We start from the raw sequence: 16,737 nt of genomic DNA, 5'->3' as shown, positions 1-16,737 counted from the left end.
AAATGATTTTGTATTTCTAGTTATGTCTGAAAATAAAGAATGAATGAAAATAGACAAACTTACTTGTTAAACAGGTGGTTATCCTTTTTAGCTTTAGTAAAAGCTTTGAAGTCATCAGGCATAAGCATGACTGGGACAGGTATGTGACTGAGTTCATTAATCTGAAAATAAAAGGATACAAATAAATGTTGCATATGCATAAGGTGTCTGGCAGATGGATTCCCAAGTTGCTCATACTATTCCAGAAGCGAGAACGCGTCGAGTGCTCAAGGATGAATTTGGAGATGTGCCAAGAAGATGAGTAAAAGTTTTTCAAAAGATTGATTACACAGGATGAAACCATGGTCCATCACTATGATCCAGAGACCAAAGCCCAGTCAATACAGTGAAAGCACTTGGACTCACCACCTCCAAAGAAGGCAAGGGTGCAGGGTGGAGTAGTGATGACAGATTTCCTGGCAAAAGGTACCACAATTATGCTTCACTTTTGAGGAAATTAAGAGAAGCTATCAAAATCAAGAGGCGGGGCAAGATCAGCAAAGGTACCCTCCTCCTGCAGGACAACGTTCCTGTCCACAACTCGTATGTTACCAGATCAGAAGTACGGGCGTGTGGTTTTATGAAATTCTTCCCCATCCTCCCTACTCTTGCACTCTCTGACTTTCACCTTTTCCCAGCCATGAAGTTGTTTTTGAAAGGAAAGCGTTTCCCAGATGATGCAGCCTTGATTTCTGAAGTCACGTCGTAGTTGGAGGACCAACCTGGGGTATTCTACAAAAACGGTCTCCGGAGCTGCATCAAACGATGGGAGAAATGCATAACTCTGGGTGGTTCCTATGTAGAGAAAGACTAGTAAATGTGCCAAGTTTCGTTGCTCTACTGCTATGGGACGTGGGTCAGGGGCATTACTTATTGCACGCCCCTCGTAAGACTTTCTTGAATTTGTTTTCTTCTCAAGCTGTACATTAAAACCATCAGTAGAATGTTTATTGGTTGTTAGATTAGGTTAAATCTGTTTAAGATTAAAAGTAATTAACCTGTTATCACACGGATGGGGATAAGTCTTTCAATGAAACTATAATTTCATGTTCCTTTTGTATGCAGTGTAATTCAGGTTAACACAGTAGCTGAACTAGACCCCCATATTAAAGTATAGCTTAGATGTGAATAAAGGAAGATGTAGAATGAGGGGAGGGCACACAAACTCCTATAGAAGCTTGTGTTATTGCAAGTTAAATCATTTTTTTTTTTCTAAAAAAGTTATTTCTTGCAATTTTAAAATTGTAAAATAGAAACAAATCAGATTAAAAAATTTATCTATTTCAAATTATTTTTAATTTTTACACTTCTTGTAACTTTTAATGACCCTAGGTCAATTTAAAGTAGTTTTTTTTTTAACAAAAACATGAATATTCATATAACATTACAATAGCAGATCTTGTGAAGGGTAGATATAGAAAACCTCACTTGATTTTATATTTCTTTTTAACATACTTAATATACATACAGCATTTACAAAGATAAATAATAGAATATCAGGGTCAAATATCATTAAACAAAGGAAAAATTTTTTAGCATCAATTTTTATCATAAAATCTATCTTAATACAAAATAAATCCCTACCTCTCACTTTATAAAATAATAATTTAGATTCATAATTAATTATAAAATATTACTCTGATTTTAATCAGTACAAACATTACATGACCAATATGCATGCTCTAAATCTAAGGGAAGTAATCCATCCAAACTCGACATAGTAATAGTATTAATATAGCTTTCTCTGTATGTAAACAGCAAGCAGATGACAAATGAGTTTTATATATTAGAGTAAAAAGATTTCAGCTAAGAAAGTTATTAAAATTTGTGGCAAGAAAAATGCGTAAAAAAATTAAAACAAAATAAATATGTTACTCATTTAATTTAAAATAAAGCTATAATCTAAAATCTTTACATTTCATATTTGGATATTTCAAAAATTGTAATTTCCATGAAAAAAGCAACCATGGAATTTCCATGTGATTCTGCTAGTAAATAACCGATTTAACTTTTGTATACACTAAGACATTCTTACATAAGCATTTATATCTAAAGACTATCATATAAACAAATGTTTTTTACATTTGTAAACTCCAACGATGCAAATTGATGGAAATCTGCCATTAAAAATAGTCCCACAGGATGCTATCCAAACCATCCAAGTTATCCAAACAAACATTCATTCATTTCAGAACTAAGAATTCATCTGAAATTCAACATGCACTTAGTTGTGCCACACCTGAATAAAGAGGTTTGAAAGTTTTATACAGCCAAAACACAGCAACAGTTCAAAATGTTTTATATATATATATATAATGATTGTTTTGTATGTATGAGATTACATATACTACCAGGACTCGTATGCCAGCATTGCTTGGTGGAAAGATGGCACAAAGTCAGAACAGATTCATTAAAAGAACTCCACACCCTCAAAAACAAATTAAACTATAATTATCTAGTGCATTATCATAGATCAAGATAATTTTGTTCTGTTTTATGAAGTGATCGATAAATCAAGAATTTTTTTTTTAAATTATGCCCCCCCTCCTTCCCTATTACAGAAAAGTAAAAATAAAAAATGTTTAAGAAAAAATATTATCAATCCTAAAACTATTGGTTCTGGTATCTTTCAATGAAGGAGAAAGCCTTATAGATCGAGGTATTTTTTTTTTTTTTTTTTTTTATAAAATGGTTGATAAGAAATGAAGCCTCGCTAATAAAAAGAATTGTTAAAAAGCATGTTAATCAATCCCAAACCCATTGATTCTAGCATCTTTCAATAAAAAATCCTAGACCGAGGTATATTTATTGTGTTTTTAAGTAATGGTTGATAAAATAAGTACCGAACAAAAAGAAATTAAAAAGCATGTTAGTTAATGTTTAAAATTGTTGTTGTGGAATGACCTAGGCCATGAATGAAGGAGAAATATATAAGTACTAGCTGAGGGCACCCAGCCTTGCTTAGTCGAAAACCATGCTTAAATATGGAATCTGCATGAATTAACATATATTTATTATTACAGAGCCAATTCTCTATTCAATATTGCATTGTACTTAACACAGTACTTATTTCAAAATTTTTCAAAAATTGACTTTGGTGCTATCAGCTAGAATCATTTAGCGCTTCCGCCACGTTCCCTACCATTTAAGCTATCAACAGATAGATAAGAAAGATTTAAAATTAAACCAGTTCAAGCTACCTCTGAATTTGCATGTGCACAAAAGTAACAGAAATATGTTAGCAAGTTTAAATGAACAACAATTTGCATTTCAACTGGCGATATATTTCTGTATGTGTTAATCATCCATCTAAAAGATTTTAATTGTTATAAATCGTCCTTGGTGTATGATTACTATTTTCTATTTGAGTGTTATAGAACCAGAAGTTTAAGATTGTATCAGTTAAATATTTCACACAAACACGTTTTATTTACATTAGGCATGGTCAAAAAGTGAAAGAAAAACCATGTTGTTGGGTTTCTTTTTTTTTTTTTAAACGAATTAAAATCTATTAAAATCCATTATTCTTGAGTAACTTTTTTTCCAGAAAGATAAAAGCCTGAATTTTATCATATAAAAAGCAGAATATAAAACTTTTTATTATTTTTAATACAATTTTAAATTTTCCAAAACTACACCATTCACCGTCATTCTTGTCTATCGCTAAAACATTGAAATTTTTTTTTTTTAAAGGTTTTTTAACCAAATAATTTTTTTTTTTAAGATTTAGGATGATTTACTATAAGAATATGCAAAAATATTATAATATAAGTACCTGAATTTCAAATAATTTCAACTTTTTATATCACTATTGATTCGCATAGCGAAATTAAAAAAAAAAAATAATAATAATAATAGTTTAAAATTAAGTATGGAGGTCTGGAGGGGACTAAATAAACTATATTTAGCCAGGTATTTTTAATGTTTAATTTGACGATTAAGTGAAGGGTTTAATTCTTTTTGCATAAATGATATATATTGTCTACATAACCCCCAAAGTTAAGCAACAATGAGGCTGACCAGTACCAGATGGGTGACCATTTTGGGAATGCTAGGCATCATACATGTTGAAAACAACTCCTGCATCTACTATCACGGTTGGGCCACCATAGGTGAATAAACAAAAAATTGCTGAAAGAAATTATATTTTTAGCAAAATATACAGTTATCAATTTTTCCTTTTTTGGTATCAATTCTTCAAAGCATTTCCTATTTAATGGTATATTAGCAATATTGGGCTCACTAAAAGAAAATAATTTATTTTTCAAAGATTTGTAATTAGTGTTCTTTGCAAAAATAATGAAAATATTTCTGTTTTTGCTAATCTGAAAGATAATTATTAACATATTGAATGAATTTAACACTTTGAAAGCCACAATACAATATATTTTGCTCGGTTTCGGCTAATTATTTTAAGCATATTTGTATCCACAAATAAAGGGGTGGAGGTTGTAGGCAAAAATATATCTCTATTATGAAAAAAAAAAAAAAAGTAGACCATTATAAAGTTTATTTTTTACTTAATAATCAGTAAAAATTTCGTATTGATTGGATAATTGATTTTTGGTAGATATTTAAAGAGAGACTTTGTCAAAAAATACTTACTCCCTCCTTTCGTTTTGGCCATGCGTAATTTATATAGATAATAAATGAAGTAGTAATAGTAACAATAAGATTTCATTAAAAAGGTACATTTGTGAAATGCAAGGTTTGTGATTTCATAGTGATAATAGTGAAATGAAAAAATAGCAATACTTTTGTTTTACACATGAAAGCAATATAATTAAAACATGAAAGGATTAGACATTAATTAGTGAAGTGCATGAAATACAAAAGTTTAAAGTGTCCTCTCTCTCTCTCTCTCTCTCTCTCTCTCTCTCTCTCTCTCTCTCTCTCTCTCTCTCTCTCTCTCTCTCTCTCTCTCTCTCTCTCTGTGTATATATATGCAAAAAGAATATATACATATACCTTCTATAATATAAAAGGCATTTGTCTGTATGTATGTCTGGATAAAACAAACAGCCACAAAGGTGATATTTTCTTGATAGGTGTTGTCCCAGATGAATAATATCTAAAATTTAGCAAAAGTTACGTATTCTTTGACCTTAAACTGACATAGATTTCATTGAGAGGGTCTATTTTCCAGCCAATAACTAAAGAGAAGTAATCGATTTTTTTTTTTTTTGGAAGAATTAATTCCCTTATGCAGACTCATTATTTAAGAAATCTACGTAAGAGAGTTGTTAGTCTGTGTGTGTATGTGTGTGTCCAGAAAGAGAAATGAACTGAGCAGAAAAGAAAAGGAGATGAGAAGACGGGAGGTGCAACAAGGGGGAAAAGGGTTAGAAGTTTTAATAGAAATTTTTACCTGGCAATGCCAGATAGCTTTGCTAGTATAATATACTAGCAGGCTGACCGGTCATAAAATATGCATAAATATTATATTTTACAGAAACTGAGACATCTGCATGCAAGTATTACGGGTTTTTTTTTTTTCTAAACAGTTCACTTCTTGTAAGTAAGTAAAAAAAAAAAAAAAAAATACTCAACACTTAGATTGAAACCAAAACCTAAAGACAGTGAATCAAGTACGATAACCATTAGACCAGCTTAACAATCTTTACATAGTGTTTTCAAACATATTTATTCTCAACATCATGAAACTGCCAAGTTTCACAGCCGCACATGCGCATTCGTAACATAGTTAATAGAAAAACGTGGCTTATAAATGAAAAAATGAAAAGTGAAATAAAGGAGCATTTACCAATATGGATAAAAGGTTAAAACTTTTGCCATTTGGACCATTTTAAAATTGTTAGGCATCTTGTGGTTATCAGGGTTGATTTGTCTTTAAACCAACACTTTGTGGAATTATTTACTGCTGAAAGATACCACATACTATAAATGATTTATTGTATATCAACATGAAAACAAATTACTTTAAATCCTTAGCTGGAGTGAACTTCCAAGGTTCATACCTTTTCTATTAGTGGTTAAATGACCACAATAGATTCAACAGGATTTGAACTCGGCATGTACAACATCATGGGATGTGATGATGTTGAATAAGATTAATTAAGCACCCCATGATTATCAGGTTAAAAGGACGAAAGTAATCAAATAAAAAGCTTACTCCTTTGATAGCAGTCATTTATGAGAGTATAACCGTGGCTACATGACGATGGTCACGGTATAACATGCAACATAGATTAACCTGACCTTTGCTAAGAATAACAAGGACTCTGAATTTGTCATCTAAGTAAGCATTCTGTTCATATAGAGCATAAACATAGATCTAAATACCCTCATTCTGCCACCCCCTCAACGAGATATCAAATGTACAAACAAGAAGTTGTTTACTAATAATGTACTTGTCAATGTTGCCTTTGTTTTTGTTTGTAGAAAGAAAGTCAGGAGGGGGAGTCAACGGCATACAATGGTTATCTATCAAAGCAGCAAAGATTATTCGTTTCATTGGGGTGGGGGTGCTTCCTAATTTATTGTGGGTGATGCTTTTTCATATATAACTGATTCATCTTAAGCTGAAATATGCAAAACAAACAAATATCTGCATCTTTTACATAAGATGATGCTACCATTCATAAAAATTCTTAAATGAAGAAGAAGCAAATGGAATCAGTTGTATTTTGTGATGGTTGAAGTTCTTTTTTGTTGTTGTTTTTGCTGTTTCCTTTTTGTCAGTTTTTATTTTTAATGGAAATTGCTACAGACAAGGTATAAAGCCACTTGATGTAACAGGCTAAAAAAACTTCAGGGTCAAAACAGTAGGCAATGATAAATGTTATATGGATAGATTCTAACTCAGAAAACACCAATTCTTCCCTCTTTGCCAGAAACATCGCTTATGGAATGTGAGGACTAAAAGACAAAATACGAGAAGCGAGAGTTATAAAACTGCTGAAAGTAAGGTCTACTTTCTACTCTCCAAAATGTTTTGCTTTTAAATACAGATTGTGCATCAATGTTAAATATGAGAATATTCTTTTTTATTATTATTATTCTCTTATATTTTTAAGAACATGTAGTTGTTGATTTCTTCCATGGCCTGAAAACATTCTAAATCCTGGCAGCCCATACACTGAGCAATATCACAAGAGATGGTTCATCAACACAATTCCATCATCGAAGACTAACCACCTGTGCACTTGAGAATTCAGTCAAAATGGTTGTCACCTATGTTCTCAGCTTCCCACCGATATGCTTCCACCAATGAGAGGATTAAGAGCCTTGACAGATACTACCACATCGGGTCAAAGTGGATCTGGGAATAATAACTAGATGACTTCCACAGTCACCTCCACTGCACCTACTCAAATTCCAAAATTGGAGCCTTACAACCTGATGCACTTCAATGTCCGACCAGTTTAAAATAGCATTTTTTATAGGTCCGTCATGCTTAAATTTGATAGGATGCATCACATCTCTATTAAGACTGGTCGTATATGTAGCTCTATCATGCTTAAGTTTAAAATAATATTTTCACTATAAAAATGCAGATTCAATGAACATGTCTTAATATTGGTTCCTTCTACCATCATAATTATACTGTACATATTTTGAAAGTGTGCGTGGGTGTTGCTGTCAGTAATGCCTGTAATTATATGCTTCACATAACATGCACATTCAACCACATTATAAAAATAGTTAAATAAAATAAAACATTTACAAAGTCGGTGTTTTTTTTATGACAATACTGTCTTGGGAGTAAAAATGCCTTATTGTTTTACATGTTTTTTAGAATTGTTATACCAGATAAACCACTTGTTTAAATGCCTTAAACAATTCATCACTACAGACGCATACAAAATACAAAAAAATGTTAAAAGTAATAAAAATATAGCCAATAGATTTATTTGTGTGTATATATTTAAAAAAAAAAAATAAACAAAAAAAAATTTAAAAGAAAGAAACGCTATGTTTGCAGTTCAGTTGGGGGGTGGGTCATTTCAAGTGACTCTCAAAATGTCTTCGAGAATAATTAATTGGGTACATTTTTTATTCTTGTGCCCTCTTTACAATTGTTAATTTATGCATACATTCTGGGTTGGTTTAGCCAGTTTCTTCCAAAGGAAGAAAATTCGAGGGAATATCACATTAACGAACGATCCTCAGTCACATGTTTATCCAGTTTAGGCGAGATATTTCAACAGCATCAATTTTTGTAATCTTTTTTATTACTCAAGGAGGTATACTCTAACATACAACACCTGGTATTCTAAAATAGCCACTCATCTGGTACTGAGGGGACTCAATGCTGTTCAACTTTGGTGATCAAATGAGAACCGATGAGAAAAGTTCTTATGAAATCACAATGAATTTTGGTTACGATGTCTCTCCAAGCCATTCTGATTTTCCATGACGACATTTCCAAGGAGATCAATAGAAGAACTATCAGAACTAGTGCCATTTCAGGTTTCTTTTTTCTGGATGAATTGCTTAACTTAGGTTTGAGAGTCCAGTTTACTCTATTTAATCAATAGTTGGGGAGGAAGAGAGAAACTCGTATCTTTCCCAACAAGATACGATTGAAAAGTGATACAATAGGATAACAAAATTTGAAAAAATTACAATTACTTTAGGAAGATATTTTTTATAGTTTGAAATGCTTTACTATTTCATGTTTTACAAGCTACATCACCATTTCTTCATTGGGTAGAACTGATGCTGGAAGTTGTCACACAATAGACATCAAAGTAAATAAGCTCAATTACACGAAATTTATCATTTCATTTCCAAGACATTTCAGGGAATGCACATAATAAAGATAAGTTAGTTTGCATTTTTGTCTTTTGTATAAAATTTATGCACAAAACTGAAAACAATGAAAGTAAAAATTTTGCTTTATAATCTATTAAAACCAGATTTTTTTTTTTTTTTTTTTTTTTTTTTTTAATTCTCCTGTCCTAGTGTGCCACACCCTGAGCAGGTTCAGGAGGCTTTCTCCCAGGATGGATATTTCTAGGGGTAGGGGGGGGGGAAGTTCATAAACAGTTCCCAGTCGCATCTGTTCATGTGAGATGATTTTAATGACCTTAGCTTTTACAATTTTTTTTTTTTTTTGCATGGACAGTCTCTGTCCTCTTATATACATACAGTGCCTTCATAGTCATCCATCTGATGCTTATCAGGCTCAATGTTATTTAACTTAAGTGATTAAAAGAAAATCGGTGGGTCAATGTGATTATGCCATATATAGCTTTTTAAATCGTGTACATTAGTAATGTAATTTCACACACACAAAATGTTGATATTTATTAAAGTTTTCCGCTACACGTGCATATTACCTACAAGTAGACTGCATTTTAGGAGGCACATGAATAAGAAAAGGTAGATTATATGTTAACTAAGGTGCTTTCTCACTTGTAAGATGCTAAGAGGAATGGAATCATTTTTTACTTACCCCCCCCACACACACACACCTCTAGTGCTGCTGACAACAATAAAAAAAATAAATAAAAATAACCATTTTTGTCATACTTTGTCCTTGTGAAAAAGTAAACCGCAATGAATATATCCAAAATGGAATTATTTCTCAGCTTGTACATATAGTAACAGCAGTATTATCATAGGACAAGAATTTACAAAGCTTTATAAAAAAAAAAAAAAAATTGATATCCCCTCTCTCCTTTTTAACGCATTAAATATTTCATAAATTTTAAATTTCTTAACATCAGAGCAAATTAGATGAAACTTTAAACTCCAAACCAGAGATAAGGAGCCGTAGTAAATGGTTAACTATTTAGATGGGGGTCTGATCTTGTTTGCTTTTCCAGTTGACTTTCTACCTCTGCTAAAAACAAACTGAGATAAGATTTTCTAAGACACTGTTATAATTTTATTGCATCTCCTGCTTCAGGCAATACAAAGAAACTTAGCAAGTGTGCACATACTCACACAAATACAGGCGAGAGGTTTGGTGGTTGACTGAAAAAGACTAGATGTTGATCCAAAGAAAACAGATGTTGAGAAAAAAAAAATATCCAAAGCACAGAGACTTGGGGTTGAGCCAATAACTAGCGAAAAATGGGCAGCAGAGTGATGTGTGCAACCCATCTTGAGGTAAACATCTAAATTTGATAGCATCATTGCTTGAGGCAATAAACATCAGCACATGTTTGGGTTAAAACATTGACTTACAAGCTATAAAGATTCAAAGGTTAATGGTGCATCGGTAAGATTTATCAACTCAACAAATATCATCAAATATATGGAATACAAACAGAAAATATTTCAATGATAACATTTTCTTTGTTGGCTTCTCATATAGTTTATAGTAAAGAGGTCACCTACAGGGCAAGTTTGTTTTTGTTTTTTTTTTTTTGTTTTTTTCATTGAATGAAACTATAAGACCTGTTTAAGAAAATGTAAACATTTCAATATTTTTAAACTATCATATTTAATTCTATCATGATATGTGTTGAGGAAAAAAATAAATGCAAAAGTGAATAGCTGCAAAATACAAAGGACAAATCAAGTTAAAAACATTTTTGGTTGTTTAACAGCTGTCCCTTTTTAATTAAAGAACTTTATCAAAGTAACAAGAATCAATATTTTTTATCATTTTTATACAGAAGAGATTGGGGGGGGACATTTTTCAGTATAGACAACAAAAAAAAGTGGTAAAAAAAAAATAATAATATATATATATATATATTACACACACACACACACATAACAAATGGCATGGTGACATTTATTGGCTGGGTCTTTAACAGTATTTGTTTAATTTTCGATTTTGGAGCAATTATTGAACCCCCCCCCCCCCAGATGACAATCTCACGTCTGCCATTTTTTTCTAGCTCTAACTTAAAACTGTGCACTATTTGTGTTTTGAAGCAAATAAATGTTTTAAAATAAGTTAAAACACAAAAACTTATCCAGGTAAGTCGAAGAGTAACTTCTCTTTCCATTGATAACATTTGTTATATACTTGTTTTTTGTTTTGTTCTTTTTTACCACTTGTTTTGTTGTCGATACTACAATATGCCTGATTTTTCAAGTAAAATAAATCAGGTCATCATAGTTAGAGGGAGGAGTGAGAAAGAGGCTGAAGGTTAAGAGAAAATGGTAGGAGGAGGATACACCTGTTTTTAAGAATGAACCGAGACAAAGAGGTAGAATTAAGGATTGAATCAGGAGGACAGTTCAGTTGTGTAAGTATTAATCAGATGATTGATTAAATGTTTGTGAAAAGCTGCCGGGGGAGGGAGTTACATGTAAAAAGGAAGTTGTAATTTGAGAATGTGGACAAAAAATGAATCAAATTCTAGTTTATTTAAATTAGGGAAAAGAAGGGGGACGTATAATGATCTCATTCTGTTTTGTTTACATTGTGGAAAAATGTGTCTCAATGTGTAAGAGAATGTAAGAGTCATTTGTATTCAGTTTACCTTCAGAATATTTTTTGCTAGAGTTTAAGTCTTTTCCATTATTTGATAGCATGTTTGGAATCGCTTAACAGATGAAGGTTTTTGTTATGGATAAGTTTGATAATCAAAGTCTTAAGAAAATCGAACATAAAGTTAAAATCAGCCATATACATAAATAGTGTTTTTATAAACATTGTTTGATAGTCATCTTGTGTTCATATATCTTTTGTGCGTAGAAATTTAAAAATATAATTCTTGCATGTGTTGCAGGAAATGGTAGAGATTCCAGCTTGTGTAACAGAAAATGTGTTTTGTGCTCATAAAATGTTTGTGTGGTTGTTTGTATAATACAAACGCCTCATTTAGAATTTATTGTGCATGTTAGTACGTACACGGAGGTGCCACAGGGCTTATGAAGAAGAACCTGAAGTTCTACCTAACTAATATTCCTGGTGAATCAAGTGCAAAAGAGATCCAGACAATTGCACTTAAGGGAACAACGAGGATACTAAAAAGAGCTCTCGGTTGGTTTCAATAAAAAGAAGGGTAATGTTGGCAGCTGGTTTGGCTGCCCCATATCCAGTGTTACAATCTTCAAAGAAAGAAAAAAAAAATGGATTTAAGTGAATTAAATTAATGCTAGTTTGAAGTTTGGTATTGTTATGTATATTTCTTTCTTGCGTTTAGGATAAAATATAAGAATCTTTGTAAGAGAAAATAAAGATGGGTTATGGATTTCAGTTTTATGTTAATTTGCTATTTCTAGCAAAAATATGGTCTTTTGGTCACATTTTGTTAGGAAATATAATGCAAGTTTTGAAGTTTGCTGATAAGCAGTCAATCGTGACATTTTTTTTGTTTATGTATGCTACCCTAAAGGAGAAAGTAGTGCTCTGAAAAATGATCTTATGACTATAGATACTACACTACCTCTCTTCCGAATTGATCCTTGAAAGAGTACAATAATACAATTTTCAGCTTCAGACAGAAATATACCAAATCTTCAGTGGTCATTTTGCTATTGATAAATTTATTTTTTTAAATCAATGATGTAGATGAATGTAAAAGTTGTGTCTGTCCCTATAGCTCAGTGATTCAGAGCAAACCAGGTCACAAGTTGAGTGATGTTGGCATTGCTTCTAAAAAGTGAAAGTTAAGTAGACTATTCATCCATGGTACAATTAAAAGTAACAGTACAGTTTCGGATTCAGAGAGACAAATATCAAACGTAATAATAAATCTTCTGTTTTAGCTAAATCTAGTATCATAACCTTCGTTACTATTTACTGTTGTATTTTATTATTTTAGTAACAATATTTTTTAAGCTAGTGTTACAATATTTTTGGCATTCTACAAGGGCATGATCACAAAGATTTAGACGATTATATTTATAGCCAGGAGTGATAAGAATAAACCAACCAAGTGTTAGAATCACTGTACAAAATATACTAAATCTTCAATTTTTTTAGTCATAGTTTTTCGTCTTGACATAAGGGAACGACACTTTGCTGATCCTAACTGGATTAATATATATATGTTTTTTTAATTATTTTTACCTGGAATTCTTAATTCAAAGCTTCTCTGACTAGATGTATGCTACCAATTTTGGCTAAAAAAAAAAAAAAAATACATTTAATATTCGCAGTTGGAGAATTTTTTCTCTAGATATTTATTTCTTTTGCCATTCATTTTTAGATTATTTTTCTATTACAAGAATGGCTCTTCACTCAACAGTTAGCAAACATCACCTTATTAAATTAGTAACAATATATAAGCAGTTTGTAGAAATGAAAGGCAAACAATATATAATTCTATCCAGTAACAGAACTGCAAAAATAAGTCTACACTTAATCGTTTACAATAACTTTTGCGCTTATATTTAAATGAAAACAGACCCAGCATTGAATACACGCACAAAGGGTTGATGTGCTATAAAATTAAGGAAACAAGATGTAACAGACATAATCTTTACTTTATATTAGGTTTGTTTTATTTCATTTTTTAAGCTCTAATTCTAAAAAGAAAGAAAAAATATATTTTCAATTTTGCAACAAAAACAGAGCAATGAAAAAGAAAGAAAAACTTATGCAGAAAGTACAGCCATTTTGCTTTAGAAATTGAAAGGATCTTCCAATGGCCGGATCTACCAGTATTTGCATGCCTCGTTGGCAATGACCCACATTTAGTTCACACACATTTATTTTTAGCACAAAAATAATGTCAAGATAAAAAAAAAGTGGTTTCCATCATTTTGGCCAACAGAAAAAACTCAGTGGAAAGAATTGCTTTAGATTTGAAAGGTTCAAATATGAAATTTAAATCACTTATTCAATTGTTAATAATATTGCTTCTAGTAATTTGTTATGAATTGCATTGTATTCATTTTATTATTACTGTTTTGCACGATTGAATTAAACCATTCCTTTAACAGTATTTTTTCAATTAAAAATAAATATTCTTTATCATAGTTTTTGCACATTTTCCTTTACAAATTTTAATTAATAACTTTCTTAATTCAATTAAAAAACTAAAAAATTAAGAATTCCAGGTAAAAATAATTAAAAAAACAACTAACTTGGAAAAAAAATCAGCTCAATGATGTAAATGCTTCTGGATATGATAGTCCAACAGACAAAGCCTCTCATAAAAATGTGCACACACACACATCTTATAGATTTGTATGTAAAGTCATGCAGTTACCCCCTGCTCCATATTATATACAATATTAGAATTTTATATGGTGAGTGAAATTGGAAACGCAGTAATTATTTTCCTCAAAGCTTTTAGTACATAAGATTGTATATTCAAGAAATTTTACAATTACCGAAATGATTTGAAAAAAAAAAAAAAAATTACAATGGGCAAATCCTCTGAATAGACAGAAAAAAATGGTTACAAATAGCTTTTGTTTTTGTTAACGAAACGCATTGTATTTCCAATAAGTTTCTAAAAATTAGAAACTCTAAAGGGATATGGATTTTATGAATTTCACACAAAAACTGCTTCTTAAAATAATATATCCTTATCTTTAATAGCCGAAATATGTTAAATATGCATTATGAAAATTTAATATATGCAGACTATTGCTTAAAAATTATTTAATTGAAGCGAATCCAAACAATTAAGAATAGTCAATTATTTTTGTGGTGTAATCCAATACACTAAGTTTAATATCTACTAGAAGCGTTTCATAGTTCTAGAATCAGAACACAAGTACATCCCTGTAGCTACATTCATTGTGTGTGTGCATATATACACACATAAAGATAATATAATTTATGGAAAAATCATTTACGTAAGCTCCAAGAATCCATCAACAACCAATCTGTGTATGGTTCTTTCTGAGATGATACAAAATTTTATTGAAACAAAGTCTTCATCAGCACAGGAATTGGACACCAAATAGAAAAATTTATATTTATTTATATATCTCAAACCCTGCTTGCTGGTTACCATGCACAGTGGATGACGGCATAAATAATGGATAATAGGAGCTTTGTGACATGTAAATTTCTTTATCATTCACAAGAGAGAGTGAGAAAGAGAGAGGTATTTAATAATATATATAATAAATATAACTGAAACAGGGTTTTTCAAATATTTATGAAACTCTTGCAATGTCATAATGGAACCTCTCTCCTCTTTTACTTAATTACATGGTTTCACTTATATCTCTTCTCATTTGCCCTTCTTGCCAGCTAAAACATACAGATGAAGAATGTGCACAGTGACAAGCAAGTTAAGATAAAAAATAAAAAAATTGTAGAAAATATTTAACAAATAATGATTAAATAAATGGGCCAAATGTGTTCAGGTGTGTGTGGATCGATTATATAAGTGTTGGGACGATTAATTGGAATCAGGAAAATCAAAACTTTTGGGGATAATAGAAAAATTTGTGCCTATTTTCCAATGCCAAAATAACTCTTTTAACTGTCTTTTTTATTCGATTGTGTGTAAAGCAAAATCTTTCACTGCTGGTAGTAATGATACAATATTTATTGATTTTAAACTACTAATAAAACTAAAATCTATAGATCATCCTCCACAAGTCTATTTTACATTTATTTGCATATTCAACATGTATTTTTATGGTAAATGGGGAAAAATTATATAGTACAGAATCGGTAATTGTATTTTAAATTAAAAAAATAAATAAAAAAATACTGGATTTGGCCTATCTATCACTAAAAGTGTGTGTGTGTGTGTATATATATATATATATATATATATATATATATATATACACACACCATAAAGTTTTTTTTTTTTTTTTTCTTTTTTTACAATAGTATAGTTGGGTTTGTGTCTGCACCAGATATCCATCATATCAAAGCCCCTTTACTGGATTAAAAAAATACAAATAAAAATGATATGAGGTTCAGAGCTTGGGAAACAGGAGCACCCAAGGGTCCATATTTTATTTCAGGGAAACATCATGTTTACCTATACTAGCAATTTATAAATACTATGTACTGGTTATATAGCGTTTTGATTATAAACTAGACAGGAATGTTTTTCAAGGCTTTAAACATTTTATTTTTTGAAGTGACACAAAAAAAGATTTTTTTTAAAATGACAAAGATTTTAATGCTTATTTATTTTTTTGAGCATGTATTATTATGTATCTTTCTTTTTTTTTTTTTTTCCTCCAAGTCTTATGTTGACAATTTTAACTGAATGACTTGTGTTAGGAGTACACAGCAAAAGATAACGCTGTTATAGCAAGATCTTCAGTAAAATGCATAACTGGAAAAGGGAAATGATGAGATATAAAAGTTACTTTAAAAAAAAACAACAACAACAACAGTTCAGTTTCAAGTTTGATTAGTTCAAAGGATGAAAATCCTGTTACACCATAAAGGCTGCTGACCTATTTTACCTAGTGAGCTGACCTAGAAGATAGTCACCGCCTACACAATAATTACACGTCACCACCCATTTTTTTCCTTAAAATAAAAAGGAAAAAATATAAAGATGAGACAACGCAATTCTCATGGTGTTCATTATTAAGATCAAATTTGAATGCAATTATTAGAACTTGTTTTCCACTTAAGGTGCAATAGGTTTGAGAAAACGTTTTTGGGGAATTTAAGTAGCCATTCAGACTCAATGTTTCGACTGTACAAATTCTGCAGCCGTTTTCAAATTAAAGCTAAAACAATGGGGGGGGGTCAATGTCACATTACATGAAGCATTTGAATTATCAAAAGATTAAAAATATTGTTTCTCCAGTGACGAAATCAAACTTTTTTGCACCTGAAGATTAATTATAGAATTTGTACAACTATAACTAAAAAGTAATTCA

General features: G+C 30.9%; 1 protein-coding gene across 3 annotated transcripts in view; it reads right to left on the bottom strand.

Moving 5' to 3' along the window:
* The window catches only part of LOC145292097 (phosphatidylinositol 5-phosphate 4-kinase type-2 alpha-like), a 265,122-nt gene that overhangs the window by 136,183 nt on the left and 112,202 nt on the right, over positions 1-16,737 (bottom strand). For all 3 annotated transcript variants that reach the window (XM_080138179.1, XM_080138180.1, XM_080138181.1), the window contains exon 2: positions 64-161. In XM_080138179.1, the coding sequence (XP_079994305.1) occupies positions 64-161 (98 nt within the window). The remainder of the gene's footprint in view (positions 1-63; positions 162-16,737) is intronic.

This window comes from Euprymna scolopes, chromosome 13 (genome assembly GCF_053919585.1).
Source record: "Euprymna scolopes isolate OS-2025 chromosome 13, ASM5391958v1, whole genome shotgun sequence".
Classification (NCBI taxonomy): Eukaryota; Metazoa; Mollusca; class Cephalopoda; order Sepiida; family Sepiolidae; genus Euprymna; species Euprymna scolopes.
Note: the sequence above shows the minus strand (reverse complement) of the source record. Positions and strands in the feature narration are given on the sequence as shown.